The sequence below is a fragment of the Geospiza fortis genome, unplaced genomic scaffold (genome assembly GCF_000277835.1).
Source record: "Geospiza fortis unplaced genomic scaffold, GeoFor_1.0 scaffold204, whole genome shotgun sequence".
NCBI lineage: Eukaryota > Metazoa > Chordata > Aves > Passeriformes > Thraupidae > Geospiza > Geospiza fortis.
The window spans coordinates 391,689-408,404 of record NW_005054505.1 but is presented as its reverse complement, the minus strand read 5'-3'; the positions used below and the strand labels follow the sequence as shown (position 1 = coordinate 408,404).

The window sequence follows — 16,716 nt, the reverse complement described above, 5'->3', positions numbered from 1 at the left end:
TTGTCAGAAAGACTTCAATATTGTAATAGAAAACTACTGAATGTATTCCTATGATCTGATTTTGAAACAACTCCTGCATTGTGTTCACTTACAAAAGCATATCTGAATCCAGCCAAGAATTTTAATACCATCTAACTTAATGCATTTTGAACTAAAAGAGCTTGTGTTGCTAGGCATCAAATTGGTGATGCATGGAAAAATTGTTCACTGAAACTATAATATAAGCCTGCATGTACAAATCACAAGTAGGTTTTCTGTATGAGCATGAAATCTAAACTCCTGGAAAAATCTGTATATTTAGATCAAGACTTACTTTCACTGTACTGTACATTAATTCATAATTTAATTTTGTTTCTTTAAATGAATTAAAGGTAGTCTTCAGCTTTACAATAAGCATAAATTTTTAAAAAATCTGTAACTGGATTTCTGTAGTTAATGTTGATAATTAGTTAAAGAAATAATTTTTTAGCCACAGAAAATTAAAATATTATCCCAAGTACCCTCCATGTAATACAAATATATCTACTATTTAAGGCTTTTAACTATTGCAGAAAATATAGATCTTTCAAAATCTTTGTTCTTTCAACAATGACATTTAGTTTACAGAAGAGTCTTAGTGGTAAACATGAAAAATGCCCTCTGTTCTTAAGCTTTTCAATAAGAAATTATTTTATTTCAAGAATGCAAGTACTAAAGATCTTTTAAAAATATGCTCTTTTTATCTTGAGATATTTCCTACACATTTGCTAAATATATATGCCTATAGTCATGATTCCTACACTTCCATGAAAATCTCGTGAAGAATAGTTTGAAGACTGATCACAAATGGATTTCATTTAGAAAAAAACTAAAAAAAGTGATGTATACAGCAGTTACTGTAAACAATTTCAAGATACAAGCCAAGAGCACAGTCCTGTTTTAGTTAAAATTTTAGTAGTTGTGAATTTTTTTATTTTTGTTTACTTTGACTTGCATTTTTAATTCAGAATCCTGTGTTTTTTCCCTTTTTCTGAAATAATTCCATATAGAAGCATTTGTGTTTGTGGTGGGAGAGAGTGGGGAGAGACCTACTGGCATTTTAAGAATGCAGTTCTGCACTATAAAACAGCATTAAAGAACTGAAACTTTTCTCTGTTTGGTAATCAGATGGTGACAACACAAAATAAAAAAAAATTGCCAGTGAGGTCTTAACTCTTGGATTGAAATTATAAAAGATATATTTAACATATTTACATACATATATTTAATAACAATAGCAATAACAAAGAAATATCTACTAATTAACTTGGGAAGCTCAAGTTTTATGGTACTTTTGAAATAATCCTCACGTTTGGTTCATAAAACAGTAAACCCCAAAATTTTCTTGGAAGAAAACTTTTAGACAAGGCTAGTATGACTCGATTCTTTAATGATGTTTGTATTTTTTTCCCACCAAGATTATTTTGTTTAGGTTGGAGGGTGGTGAGTTGCTTTGCGTGTTGCAAATACATAGAGAAAATATGGAACTGTGGAGCCTTTATGACTGTTCATGGACTGTGGCTCTTAATCTCTCAACTGGAAAAGCTCCAGTGAAACTCCAGCCATTGCTGTCTTGAGATTTCTTCTCTGGCTTTAGGAGTGAAGTGGAGCATGTTCAGAGGCTCACCGATGAACAGCCTTTTTTTATTAACATCTCTGAAAGAGGTCACTGTGTTAACTTCCCTGAAAATGAAAGGCGTCCTAATTTTTGCAATTCAGTACTTGCAAGAAGCATATTCATTTAGTTCCATTACTTTGTACCTTATATTTCTAGATTAAATTGCTAAAAAGCCAATGTAGCACAAGTCATCTAAGTGTACTTTGTAGACTTACCCTCTACCTAATGAAAGACAGAGAGGACATGTTTTACACCAGGATGACTCTCTCTCTGGAGATGGCCTTCCATAACCTTAGCTAATACATTTCATGCTTTACAGCCATCTAAAGTCAAGTAACACTGGATGTGCTCTCTGCTGCAGTGCTTAATATGCTTGCAATCTTTGCAGCCTGTGACACAATCGGGAAGAAATATTTATGTCATATATGTAAGAGCTCCTATACCTCTACAACAGCGTACAATTTTCTTCTGCCATAGAAAAAATAAAAGCAACAGACAAAATTGTATAGCAATTACTCTTGTGTAGGTATCCTAGTTTTCAAAATTCATAGAGAAAATTAGGTTACTATGCCTGGAAGAAATTATCATTTCTGAAAACCAAAGCAGAACTAAAATTCTACAGGTCCAAAAGCAGAAAATACCATTAGCTGTTCTTATTGATACTCATTGCTTGCAGTCCCTGGAAATCTCATTGCCTTCACAAATTATCTTGACATAGAGCTTCATTGTTTTTATTCTCTGAGTACAGTCATTATTTGCCTTCACTGTGCTGTAAGTCTGGTTCCTTTCCTCTGAAATGAGATTTTATACAATTATTTGCCTAGATTGTATGATTTATCATAGCTTTTAATGAAAGAAATAGACTCATGGATAGTTGAGAGTATGGAAAGCTGTACACTTACATGTCTTACTTACGCTTCCACTTTTTTGTGGCCTAAGGCATCAGGATCTAAATACATTTCTGATTATCTTTTTTTTTCACATGATCTACCAAGACAGCTATATTCCTTAGGAGCAATACATCTCCGACAACCCAGAATGAAATATGTTAGCGCCAAGGCAAATGATTTGTTGGGTTTTTTTCTTTTTTTCAGTTCAACCTGTTTGAGTGTAGCAGGATCTCTCTTGTCTTTTTCTAGAAAATTATGTGCCACTATCTTTCTTGCTAAACCTTTGCATCTAATCCAATATTTTTGAATGAATAAAGAAAAAAAGCAGCATATAACAAAGTGAAGTCCTCTAATTAATATGTTTATCCTAAGATATTTTTATTAACAGACTGAGTGGAAAAGAGTAGAAACACAAGACTGACCATAGCTTATGAGTACAGTTGCCAGCAGCCATTAAACACTGGGGAGATAATGTTCACTATTGTGAATATAATATATGTGTTTATAAGTGCCTCATGTATATTACTTACATATGTCATATATTTGCAAGAATTTGTAGTACCTTGTTCCACACCCATCTTTGAGATCTTAATTTTTGTCATTTTGTAATTCACTGCAGTGTAAGAGTCACAGTAACATAAAATTTCGGTGTCTTAGCAGTGAACGAGACACAGCGCTGATGATAGTCTGCACTACTTTGCTGTTCCACACAACAAGCATTTTAACTGCTTTTGAGAAGAATAGACTGGGTAAACTTGTATTCTGAATGAAAAAAGAAAGCATAGAAAAATAGCATTGCACCTTTTGACTTAAAGGGCATTCATATCTATTTCAGGTTGATTTGGTTTTATTTTTTTAGTTTTGATGTTATAATAGAATTTTTTGGTTTTTTCTATTTTATTTCCACAGCATAAAATGATTCACTGTAACTATTATTTAAACTGCATTTTTTTCTAAAAACAGTATGGAATTTTTCTTTTTTTTTTTTAATAAAAACTGAAACATGGAAAGCTTGTGATTTGCAGATGGTGTTGCACATGTTTACTACTGCACTATAAACCCCAAAATTGTATGTAATGCAAAGTATTAGTTGGGGATTTTTTTTTGGTCTTTCCACACATTGAAATTCAAGAATGTATCTTTCCTGCCTGTAAAAGGTAATATTTTGGTATTCTGCTAGCCTACTATTGGTTGTACCAGAGGAAGTGCGTTGCTTTAAAAGTATAACATTAACTTCAAACTAATATTATTCATAAAATAATTTTTTTGGATTTTTTTTTTGTTTGTTTCTCATAGCATAGTCCAAATTCAGAATTAGGTGGTGTGGATTTCTTTAGTACTTAGGAAAAGCTACCTATATTGGACAAGTCAATTAAAAGGAAGTAATTACTGAGCTAAGGGTGTGGTGTCATTTAAGACATTTGACAGTTACATAGTAAATTTATCAAAAGGAAAAAAAACAGCAGCTACATCAAAGATGAGTCAGGAAGAGAATTAATTACCTTTCAGTTTAGATGAAGCAAGAGCCAAAGGACTGACAGTTCGTCAAATGTGGGCACGCTTTGAAAGGCTGTTTTCTTCAAAAGCAGCACACAAAGCAGTTAGGACTTCATTGTATTCATGGAAATTTGGGGAAGTTTTTATTTGCCTCATGCGTTATAATTTCTTTTCTGAAAGGATGGAAAGAGCATACCATTTAAATTCCATTGCCATGAAAGTTTCTTCCTTTACTTAGCCAACATAAGTAAAAGTAACCTGTGTAACCTCAACTCTGGCTTTTGCGGAACAATAATTATTTTCTGACAGAACCAGTGTGCAGGGTTTTCATATGTCCACCACAAAGAAAAATTGTATGTCATCTCAGTTTTATTATATCCATCGGCTGGCTGCCCATTTGTTGTGGAGTGTCTGCTGTGACTTAGGGCCGTGGCTCTATTTGGCTGTAATAGATTTCCTGTAGTGCATTCAGTGACTCTGGTACCTGTTACTGGTTTTTTTTCCAGGTCAACTGGCTGCAGGTACATGTGAGATTGTTACTTTGGACAGAGATAGCAGTCAGCCCCGAAGGACTATAGCCCGACAAACAGCTCGCTGTGCATGTAAAAAAGGACAGATTGCCGGTACAACAAGAGCAAGGCCAGCATGTGTTGATGGTAAGAAGCAAAAATCTATTCAGTGTCTGCCAATATAAGGGTTGTGTCTCACAAAAAAAACCCCCAAGAAACCATAAAAACTCTATAGAAGAAATTTTCATGTTTCCCAACTAACAACGGCAAAAGCATTGAAATTCAACCAAAGGGTAATACTGACTAATAGTATAGATATTTCAATTACATTTTTTTCATTGGAAATTTCACTTTTGTTTTAACTTGATAGGCAGTTGAATGTTAAGGGCATGGTGCTGTTATATTCTGCATGTGATTACAGAATCAGCAGTGAAATAGCATTCTTTTTTCCTCTATTTTTTATTCCTTAAGACATTGAAAAAATGCAGCAAGCAAGCCTCAAAGGTCTTATGCCACTGGGAGGCTAATGTGACTGCTCCTGTGTGATATTTAATGCTGTTGAAGAAAGCACTGATGCTATAATTGGAATACAGTATCTGAATGTACATCACATGTCCGGTATTTCTTCTCTCTTTAAAATGCTATTCTGTATGATTCACTGCAGATGCACTGATAGCATGTAGCTAGAGAGCTGCTCACATATAGGGAGGTATGAAAATGTTTCACTTTGAAATAATATTTTGAGACAAATGAAATTCTCTGGTATGTTAACAGTGGGAGAGTCTTCAAGAGAGGTCTGCCTTGCAGGGCTTTTAGCAAACATTAATATTAAAAATGAAATTGGAGACATGTTGAAAATAATGATGTAGAATTATATGTTTTGATCTAGTCCCCATTAACAGAAGTAAAAAAAAAAAAATGCTTGTGTATAGAACTATAATAAATATGGATTAGCTTTGAATACTGGCTGGTTTCAGTCCTCAAATAAAAATATTATGGAGAACACCCTACTGTTGCCTCAGAATTTGGTCTTACCAGTGATTATCAAAGACAGCTCAAAAGGAGATTTCAGAGCCAACCCACAAAGCTAAATAAAGAACATCATGCACATTCTATTTTTGCATTTTTCTTTCACTGTTTTTCTAATTCTGTAAGATAGTTTCTTAGCTGTCTCTTTCATAATATAATACTATATCCAGTAGTTCTCCTTTCATGTTTTATTGTTAGATCATAAGATATAATTGCTTAAGAAAGGAATGATTTTATTGTGTCATTTATGGTTGCAACATTAGGAAAAATGCATACTACCAATGAAAATATTCAACACATGTTTCCTATTTTAAAACAGCAAAGTTCTAAGCAAGAAAAAAAAGAATTTTGCACCAGCTGGGAACAAAATATAATTTTTGTCAGTCAGTTTTGGCCTATGGTTAGATTGATTTGCTGTAACTTGGGTATCCAAAGGTAGCTGCTAGCAACTCCAGATTTTCTTTATGCCCAATAAAGAGCAAAATGGACCTTCTCAGAGTAATTTGTCTCATCTTAACTCCCTAGGATAAGTCAGATATATCACTCTCTGTTACACACTGTTTTTCTGCCTTGCTTTGATACGCCTGTGAGTGTCTTAAGATGAAACTTAGCTGGAATGTAAATGTCACTAAGACATGACTGCACTTCATCCTTTGATTATTACATTAGATTGTTTTCAAAATATGGAAGTTTGAGTTAATTTGATATTTGAAAATATTTTTTCTTTCTTTACTTATTTATTGGGGGAAACTCATGAAGAAAGTCTCTTTCAAATTCTTCTTGTGCTTTCAATGTGCTTGATCATCATTCTATGAAACCAGAGAACTGAATGACCGGATCCATGGTTTGAGATCATGTAGTCAGAGAAGGTTCTTTTTGTGATAATTCACATTTGAAAAATAAGTGGGAAGTTCATCAGTTGAAAAATAAAGCTTCCCTTTAACATTTGTGTCTAAATACCATAATTATTTTTTTTAAAGCTGGAAAACATGAGGGATAATGGGTACAAGTTTCTTCTGTGGATATTCCAATTAGACATAAAATGGTAATTTTTCAAAATGAAAAAAAGCATCTTTTCAAACACCTCAGGAAACTGGTGGATTCCCCAGTATTGTACACTTAAAATTCAATTGGACAGGGTGCTGGGCTATTTCATCTAGACTGGCATTTTTGCCTAAAAATGTTGGACCAGATGATCCTTGAGGTTCCCTTCCTACCTGATATTCTTTGATTCTGTGACATATTAAGATATAATAACATTTTTTTCTGAAATGTTTATAATTAGGATGTTGAGCCGTTTGCTAAGAATAGCTACAAGATATGTAGGACATGCTACTTTATGTTCCTCAGCACTGTTTGGGATGTTTTGTAATCAGAGCTCAAAAAGGTTAGTAATACCTAGAACTGTATATCAAGTTTGCAGACTAAAATGAAGGCAAAAATCAAACCTTTGATCTGTAGGTTTTTTTCATGAATGAAGTTAAAAAAGTAGTTTTACATAACTTCAACAAAATTATATAGGAAAGAATAAACAAGCATTTTATCTTGTCTCTAACCTGCTTGCAAGTAAAGCTGGCAGATAAATTTGCCGCTGACTGACAAGTATCCATCTGTGAATTTACCAGGTTCATAGTTTAAGGAATTAACACTGAATTCTTCCATATTTTTATACACATTTCTGGAGTAAGTTTTTTCAAACACAACTACTTAAAGCTTTATTCTGAACATTACATGAATGCTACATAAAATTATGTAGCAGAAAGCTGGTTTTGTCTCCAATATTAAGTCAAACACTTCTGGTTTAGGAATGTAACAACCAAACATAATTGCTGGGTTGTTTTTTTGTTGTTGTTGTTTGTTTTTTTATGATAAAGAATCCCATTTTTTCAAACAAATCCTTCCCTGAGCTTTCTTAAATAGGATGTAGGATGTACTTTTGCAAATTTTTCTTCATTTATATTATAGTTGATGTTAAGTACATAATTGCTATTTGACATTTCATTTTTGATGTCAAAAAAACCCTCAATAATTTGGTCCATTTCATTCTTTATATAGTCTTGATTTTGAAGAGATTATGTCTAAAGTGAAGGTGGACCTTAGACCTTTAATGCAAAGTCATATGTGAAGCGTGCAGGCATAGTAAGTGTGACCTGCTAACCCAATAGTGAGAAAATATTAGCAAACAATTATGTTGCATCTTCTAGCAAGAGAGTGGTTTAAGAATTCAGTGTCAAAGCTGGTAATTTTTACAACCTTAAAATGGATTGTACTCTACCTTGCTACCATTTTTACAATGTTCAGTGGAGAGAAGTACCTTAGAATATATTCAGTTGTGTAGTATATTTCCTGGAGCTTTGAAATGCAAGTGTCAATTCTTGCAGCAAAAGGAGTAGGTAATTTAAGGGCTCTTAAACTTTACAAACATTGGGTGAGATTGCACTTGTCAACATCGCTCTTAGAGTAAGTCCTGAGTTGATTATCAAAATCCACTCTGCTTTCAACTGCTGTATCACTGAGGGTTTTTCCTAAAAAAGGAAACACAATGAATGTCAGATAGATAAAACTGGAGTTCTTAGAAATGGAAATAGAGTGTTTAAAACTTGGTCTGAGCAGTAGATGAAGAACAGAGATTTTCTTGAAATATTTCCATATGATGGAGAAGGTTGATTTGATTTTTTCTAGCAGTCTTTAACTATGGCAGATTGCTAATGTATTCTGAAAAAATGGCATTGATATTCACCCTGATTTAAAGCTTGATTTAGTGTTGATTGCTTCATTTCTACACCCACAGAGTCATAATGTATATTTGGTATGTTTTGTTATGATGTAATTTTTATTCATGACTGTAGGGTTTGTGATATTATGACAGTGGTTTGCCTGCACTTTTCATTATATTATTTTTATTTGCAACTGGTGTTCCCTGGTCCCATTTTTGAGATCAAATTCCATAGCAATGACCTCAGTTGGATTAATTTGATAAGATATTTTATTTCAACATAGCATCTGGTTTATCACCACTGTAATTTCCCTGTGTGTCAGTTAAGCTTCATTAGTTTTTAAGCTGGAACCAGTGAGAGATTGGATAGTAATTATTCTTTGGTTTTGTTCAGTACCTTTGCTAATTTAAATTTGTTTTAAAGCAAGTGATGAAAAGTCTTTGATAAAAGTTTGTGGATAGATGCACCCATGATTTGTGCTCTTTCACAAGAATTGTATAAATCTGAAAAGATTTGTTATGCCAAAGCATTTATTAGAATACAAGGACAGTATCCTGAGAAGTGTGCAAAGAACTATTAAATGTCTAATGATTTCAGTACTTATGTAGAATATATATTTACAGATAAATGACATAAATTGCAATTTTGTTCAGAAAATAGAAACTGTTTATGAGAGAGAAAATGGTATGAGAGAATTTGTTTATTTGCCTGAGAAAATTGGGATGGCAATTATTAATTTGCTTACCTGAATTCTTTGATTAGAAGACTCTTATGCTCTGAATTTGAGTACCAGTTACTTTTTTGTCCACTAAGTGCTATGAGAAATTCCAGGAGATCAATCCCAATATTCAAAAATCTTAAATTTGGACAGTTGTAGCTCAGGTAAGTGAATTCAGAGTGCTCAGACACCTTTTGTTACAAATCAAAGTATGGTTTGATTGGTTTTTTGTTTGTTTTTTACTTTTTAGAGTTTTAGTAATATTTAATTGCTTTTGAAAGCATTGTAGCAATATTGGTTTCTATAGGATGTTAGTGTATATAAGTTGTTCTTACATTATGATTAGCATGCTTTTCGGTTGGCATTGATTGATTTTGTTTAACACAGACACTCAGGATCTACAAGGAAGCCACATTAGTTTCAATCAATAATTTCCTGCTCTTATTATCTCTGGGACTCTATAGGGATATGTAGAGGTCAGAACTGATCATTAATAGAATCCTAGGTCATGCGCTTCAAACAAAACTGCTTAATAACTGGAAAGCTTCATCATTCTAAAGAATCTTAGACATATTGCAGGGAGCAAAGAGAAAAAAGAAGAAAAAGAACTATAATTACTTTAAGAAATGAGAATTTTTGCTTTTACATTTAGAGTACTTAATATGCTTGTTATTGCAATGTTTATGTTATTTTATAATTATTTTATTGCAGATATTTCAAATCTTTCTTCACTCTAATTATTATAAATTTTACTTAATTGCATTTAAGAAATGTCTCTTTAAAACGAGTAAAACCAAAAGGAAAACTAGTATGCATATCAAACATATTTTTCGACATGGCTTGAAGAAATAATAATAATTTTCTTCCTTTCCTCATCCTAACTCCCACATATGCAATCACAAATGCATCTGTATGTATAGATGCACCACAAGGCTTTATTTTCTTTCAATTACCTCTAGACAATTCCATCAGAACTACAGATTTTCCTAGTTACTGATATGTTTCTATTACTCATCAGCTTCCCTTTCCTATGCATGCAGTCTGACAATTTCCACCTTGCAGGTCACTTTTCATTTGGAAACACACAGGAAGTTTCATTTCAGTTACTTTGCTTTCAGCTCCAAACTGAGAACAATATGTGACATTCCAAAAGAAGTTGAGTGAAATTTCTTGTCTCAATAATATCATAAACTTAGTAAAATCATGTAAGCATGTTCACATTGAATACCTTTGTTCTCTGATAATGAATGTCAAGTGTCAGTTAGAGATTGAAGTGTTCCTGGGGAAGAAATGCCGCTGTTCAACCTTAAGACAGAAATTGAGCAGTGTTAAATGGAACATATCAATAGCTGCACCATCAATGGCAACAAAGATGTGTCTATAAGACATACAGGGAAGTTAGGTTTCCTCTCTTGACTGAGAATGCATAAAAGGAGTAATCAAACACATGGCATAAAAAGCAAGCAACCAAAGAAAAATAAACCCAAAGCCCTGCCAGGGAAGGTGGCACACAGATTGATAACTACCCTAAAGGAATACTTTAATGAAGAAGGGTAGGTAAGGGTTTTACTATGTTCTCAAATAGTTGGTACCTAAACTCAAACTGCTGAGGACCCATCTTGGATACTGTGGCAGTTTTGGGTGCCTCAGTATGAGATGGACATCAGGCTGTTGCAGTGTGTCCAGAGGAGAGTGACCAAGATAATGAAATGTCTCGAGGCCAAGACTTAACAAGAGGCAACTGAGGTCACTTTGTTTGTTCAGCTTGAAGAAGTCTGAGGGGTGACCTCATCTCTTTGGTGACTAGTGTTAGGACCCAAGGAAATTGAGTGAAACAGCATCAAGGGAAAGTCAGATTGGACATTTGGAAAAGGTTCTTCACTGAGAGCGTGGTCGGGCAATGAAATAGTTTTCCTTGAGAAATGGTCTTAGCACAAAACTGGTCAGAGGTCAAGGAGTATTTGAACAATACACTTGGTCACAGAATCACTAGGTTGGAAGAGACTTTCAAGATCATTGAGTCCAACTCATGCCATGACACCTCAACTAAACCATGGCACTGAGTGCCACATCCAGTCTTTTATTAAACACAACCAGGGATGGTGGCTCCACAACCTCCCCAGGCAGACCATTCCAGTTTCTAAGGGCTGCTTCACAAGGAACTCACTGAATAAGTCTAAATAGGCCAAAGTCTGCCCTCCGGAAGTCCAATGTAAAAGTCTTATTGATGTCCCCCCCGGTTTCACCAAATATCAAGAACTCTATACTTTCATTATCACTTTGCCCCAAGCGGCCCCCAACCACCACATCTCCCACCAACCCATCTCTATTTGCAAACAACAGATCTAACATAGCCCCTCCCCTAGGGAACTCACTCACCAGCTGCGACAAAAAGCTGTACTCCACACACTCTAAGAACTTCCTGGACTGTGCCTCTTTTCTGCTGTATTAAGTTCCCAGCAGATGTCTGGTAGGTTAAAGTCACCTACAAGAGCAAGGGCTGGTGATCCTGAAACATTCTCCAGCTGCTTATGGAATAACTTGTCAATCTCTTCTTCCTGATTGGGTGGACAATAACAGACTCCCAGCAGGATGTCAGCCTTGTTGGCCTTCCCCTTAATTCTTACTCAAAGATATTCAACTTCATCATCATTAATTTTAATACCTATGGCATCAAAAGCCTCCCTAATATAAAGGGCCACGCCTCCACCTCTTCCGCCTTTCCTGTCTCTTCTGAAGAACTTGTAGCCATCCAGTGCAATGCTCCTGCCATGTGAGTTATCCCACCTGTTTCTGTGATGGCAATTACATCGTAGCTCTGCTGTTGCACCATGGCCTCCAGCTCTTGTTTGTCACTCATGCTGCGTGCATTAGTGTACACGCACTTCAGCTGGGCTACTGATTGCACCCCTTACTCAAGCTCACCACCCTAGGCCATGCTTCCAGACAGCCCAGCTGCATCCCCTTCCCCCTTCAGCCCTAGTTTAAAGCCTTCTCAATGAGTTCTACCAGTTCATGAACTAAAATCCTTATGCCTTTAACAGACAAATGGAGCCCATCCTGTTCCAGCAGGCCACGTGCTGTAAAAGTTGCCCCATGATCAAAGAACCCAAAATTCTGCTGATGAGACCAACCCTTGAGGCACTCGTTGATCATGTGGGCTTTCCTATTCCTTTCATCATTTTTCTCTGCCACCAAAGGGACTGAGCAGAACACTACCTGTGCTTCTGCTCTATCAACCACTTGACCCAGTGCCCTAAAGTCCCTTTTAATTGCCCTGGTGTTCCTCTTTTCAATCTCGTCACTGCCAACCTGGAGTATCAGCAGTGGGTCAGGTCAACCCTTCAATCAGAAGGTTGAATCAGCCCAGGAGCCTCTCAGTACATCCTGTACTCGGGCCCCAGGATGGCATCAGACCTCCCTGTGGGTTGGGGCCGGTCGAAATATGGGGCCCCCTGTTCTCCTCAGAAGGGAATCACCCACCATGATTACCCTTCTTTCCTTTTTAATGTTAGAGGTAGTGATCCATCTGACAGATGAGGCGAAATTTGTCATCTGGTTTTCTCTAGCCCTGAGAGGAGCAGGGATTGGGTTTGATGATCCTTATGGGTCCCTTCCAGCTTGAGATATTCAATGATTCTATGACTCAGTGACTGGACCTGGCTTAAAGCTGCAGACCACGATTTTGCATAATGTTAGTCTTTTCTATAGAACAGTTCATTCATAGCAGTCAAGTAGCAGAGAGTGAGTACTGATCACATCTTACAAGTTGGGCACAGTATAGATTTATGGTAAGGGAAATAATGCCAGGATAAGAGTGAATAAAATGTCATTGAAAATAAAATACTTCTTGTACTCATAACAAAGACCTGGAAACACTTTTCACTTAGAACCATTCTACTTCGAGGCTAAACCTAGCATCAATACACTATTTCAAGTGAAGAGATGGCTGTTTTTTTTTAAATTATAGGGCAGGGAAATATTTAGGAAAGCAGAATTATTTATGTGATTTGGAAGGTGGCCAGGAACCAGGGGCTAGCACTGATACTGTGCAAAGAGTGCTGAGAGAACTTTAATTGCCTCTAATGCTTAGTGCCTTGCTTTCACATTTCATCTGAAAGACAACACCTTCAGCCTCCTGGTGTTTGATTGGATGCATTAGTTCATCAATGCTAACAGCTTCGTTTCCTTTACTTCCTTGACATTCCTATTCAGCCACCCATGTAGTTTAATCCTCTTTCATCTATGTGCTCTGATGGCAGTTTCAGCACAGGAAAATGGTTAGAGGTTATGTGGCATTAGATTGTGAAACCATTTTCTGAGGAAGTGACTAGAAGCCTAATTACTACAGACATTTTAAATTAAAGTGGACAAAATAACTAGAGAACATATTATGCGTTAGCATAAGCATGCACTGAATCACTGGGTAGAGTTTTCTGTGCTTGATGTCTTGCGGCAAGGCGCTATCAACAACCACAGCAGTCTGATTGCAGTCTGATTCATTACCTCACTTCAGGCAATAGGTCAACATGACATTCCTAAATTCAGGAGTTTGGTCACTGTAAGATCCCTCTGCACCTCCCTCTGCAGACAGGGTGGCTGTGATGGGCATTTCAGAGATCACATAGTGTGAATATTGGAATCACTTCTGAAAACTTGTCTCTTTTTCTTTTATGGCATTATAGAGAACATGGGATGACTAGCAGATAGGTTTTCTGCTTGAATGTAATGTATGTAAATATTTGAGGCCATCAGCTGCTCAGATTGCCTTCTGGAAAAGCGACTGTCTTCACTGATTAGAGGCAGTTTATAGAAAAAATGTAACGTGTTTATATTACCCCCTCTGGTTGTTAGCCTACCTTCCAGTTATCCCCAGAAGAGGGGGACAATAGAAACTTCCAAAATTATTCATGTGTGAAGGTGGGCTTCTGCCAGGGCAACATGTTTGTCTCCAGTGAGCGTAGGAGAATATAGAGAGGTGAATCTTTGTAAATACCCCTGCCATCAATGGGTGAGATATAACTATTTCTAAATGACATTTCAGACACTATGTGAAAGTAGCATGGTCAAGGAATATTCCCCCCCAGTAATCCCATTAAGCACAAAGAACTGTAAACAACAACAACAACAAAAAAAGTTTCATAAAAGTGAATCAAGAAAGGCTATAACATGATTAGAAATGACATTTTAAAACTATATACCACTTATTTTTTTAACTTACTTTTTAAACTTAGGTTTAATATCTGTGGTGATAGATGATGTGTCAGAAGAGTCCTAGAAAATGTTAAAATTGATTTCTAAATTAATGACAACATTAATAGCATTACTGTGCCCAACACCTGAGACAGTGTAGTTAATGCTACATTTTTGTGTATCTCTTTCAGAATAGTCTGCACAGTGCTGATTCAGGGAAAATATTTTTTCTGAAGACAGAACCTTAGAAAGCCACACATTTATGATGATACGAAGGAGTTGCGCTTCCCCTGCAGAATGAGGTCATATTGGAGGAAAAAGAATTATTTGTGTCATAAAGCTGGCACTTTCATATGAGAAATAAACTTTAATATGTCTTTATTTTTTATTTCTCTAACTTGTTTTGCTTATGTTTTGCCACTGTGTTATTTTACTGTATCACAGACTTGCGAGGTACTTCATAAGCCAGTCTCACACAGTCCTAGATTAAAAGCTCTTGCAGTCTAAGGATAGACCTCATTGGCGATGCAAGGCAATAAGGACGTGTAGCTGCTTCTTCTTGTTAATTAGGGAGTAGGATAAGGAGGAAAGCCCTCACAGCTTCTTTGTACTCTCAGATGCAGTGGACGTGGAAAAGTAGAATTTCCATCCACTTGTTTCAGAGTATGTGTATTGAGAGTTTCAGGGGTTCATCTAGCATCCTTCTGAGAAGGGCATACACAGAGAACTTCCACCCGTGCTCATCCCTTTTGAGAGGGCAAGGTTCAGCCCTAATTGAATATGAAGGAAGATTTATCAGGCTGGACTGTGCATCACAAAGGAGAAATAAATTCTTATTTGGGATAGAAAAAAAAATTCAGGTAAAGAATAGAACTGATTTGGAGTCTGATTTGTAAGGAAGGAAAGGCCTATGAATAGAGGTTTTTTTCAGTTGTTGTTGGATAGTTTTGGTGCACTAACTAGTAGTGGCATTACAATAAGAATAACCAGTGGAAATAATCACCTGTTTTCTCTCCAATTATATCATGTAACAGTCTACAAAATTGAAAGACTCAGTCCTCCTGACCTTGAGAATATATTTTTTTTAAATTTTATTTTTTTATTGTATTTTAAAGCTTACTGTCCAGGGTACATGTAATACAGATTAAAATAATTCAAGAAAAGGCTTTCTTTGGTAGGATAGACATCTTCTGCACAAAGCAGCAAGCATATTTTAAATTTCAGGCTTCAGCTTTGAATGCCTTACTGAATTTTTAATTTTGTTAAGCATAAAATATTGAGGGCTTGCTAAGAATATTGACAAATTCTAAGCAGCTTTTCAAAAGTAAGTAGTTACTCTAGACACAGTATTGACACTCTTGCTTTAACAGCCTTAAGTCAGAATTTTGATGTAAGTTTTGGAAGTGTAATCATTATATATAAGTATAAAGCCAAGGGAAATGCCAGCCTTGGAAAAGAAGGCTGCAGCTCTGAGTGTAGGTCCCAGCATAGTCCTGCCCAAAAGATAAATGACCCAGATTCAGTGTCACCTGGTCATGTACACTGACACATCCCCTGCTGCCTTACTATGTGTTTATGTGGAACACTACCTGATGAGATCCCTCTAGAACTTGTTGCCTGTCTTAAGAGTGTCAGCAACTTGTTCCCAGCTGATGTTTAATCTCCCTTCAGAAGACAAATCATGCTATCCACAAAGTGCCTGGAACCCAATTTTATGATGATCTGACTTTGTGAAACTGGATCAGGAACGTATCATGTTTTAGCTAATAATATCAAGGTTTTCTCTGTGCATTTCATCTCAGAGAAGTTCAGGAACTCCCACAGATGTCTGTCTCTTTGAATCTGTATTTTTGTATAGATTCTATCTGAATTTTTATTTTCGACTGCAGGCAGCCTGCTTAGTAACTTCAATGTGAATGTTAGAAGCCCCTTGTTGAAGTGGTGGGCTGCAGGCAGATAAACTGCCTCACAGTCTTGGGGTAGGAGGACATTTGGGTTTAAAAAAGCTCGGTAGGTCTTCACTGTTAGAAAATACTGCTGGGTTTTTAGTACCAGATTTCCTGAAGAGATGTTATGCTAATGAACTGGGTTTTGCAATTTTGCATTTGTCACATGTCAGAAGTGGAAGTCTTGGTCTGTATGAATATTTTAAATACCTAACCTCTGTTCATTTGAATTCACATCACACTTTAATTTTTGTGGTTTCACCATCCTACACTAAAATGTGCTGAGTTAGTGTTGTCTTCCTATACCAGTGATATGAATGGCATTATCTGCACTGGTGTTAAGCCCCAGACTTGTTTGGTGAGTTTCTTAAAGGGGCTTAGGTTTTTATACCCTGAGGCAGGGGCACAGGAGAACATGACATTCTCAGGAGGTTTGCTTAACAAACTTTTACTGTCAAACTTTAGAAAATAAGGTTACTTGGCAAATTTTAAGGTAAATATTCAATCCAAATAAAGCATTTTGCATGGCATTGACTTAGAAACCTCTAACCCATCCACCTTTAAGCTACCCAGATACCCAG

At 36.1% G+C, this 16,716-nt stretch overlaps 1 protein-coding gene across 4 annotated transcripts in view; it reads left to right on the top strand.

The window, feature by feature from the left end:
* The window catches only part of TAFA5 (TAFA chemokine like family member 5), a 467,160-nt gene that overhangs the window by 220,294 nt on the left and 230,150 nt on the right, over positions 1–16,716 (top strand). For all 4 annotated transcript variants that reach the window (XR_004082536.1, XM_031063460.1, XM_031063459.1 and 1 more), the window contains exon 2: positions 4,530–4,679. Coding sequence is in view for 3 of the 4 variants with exons in the window: in XM_031063460.1 (XP_030919320.1) it covers positions 4,530–4,679 (150 nt within the window). In the remaining variant the exon portion in view is untranslated. The remainder of the gene's footprint in view (positions 1–4,529; positions 4,680–16,716) is intronic.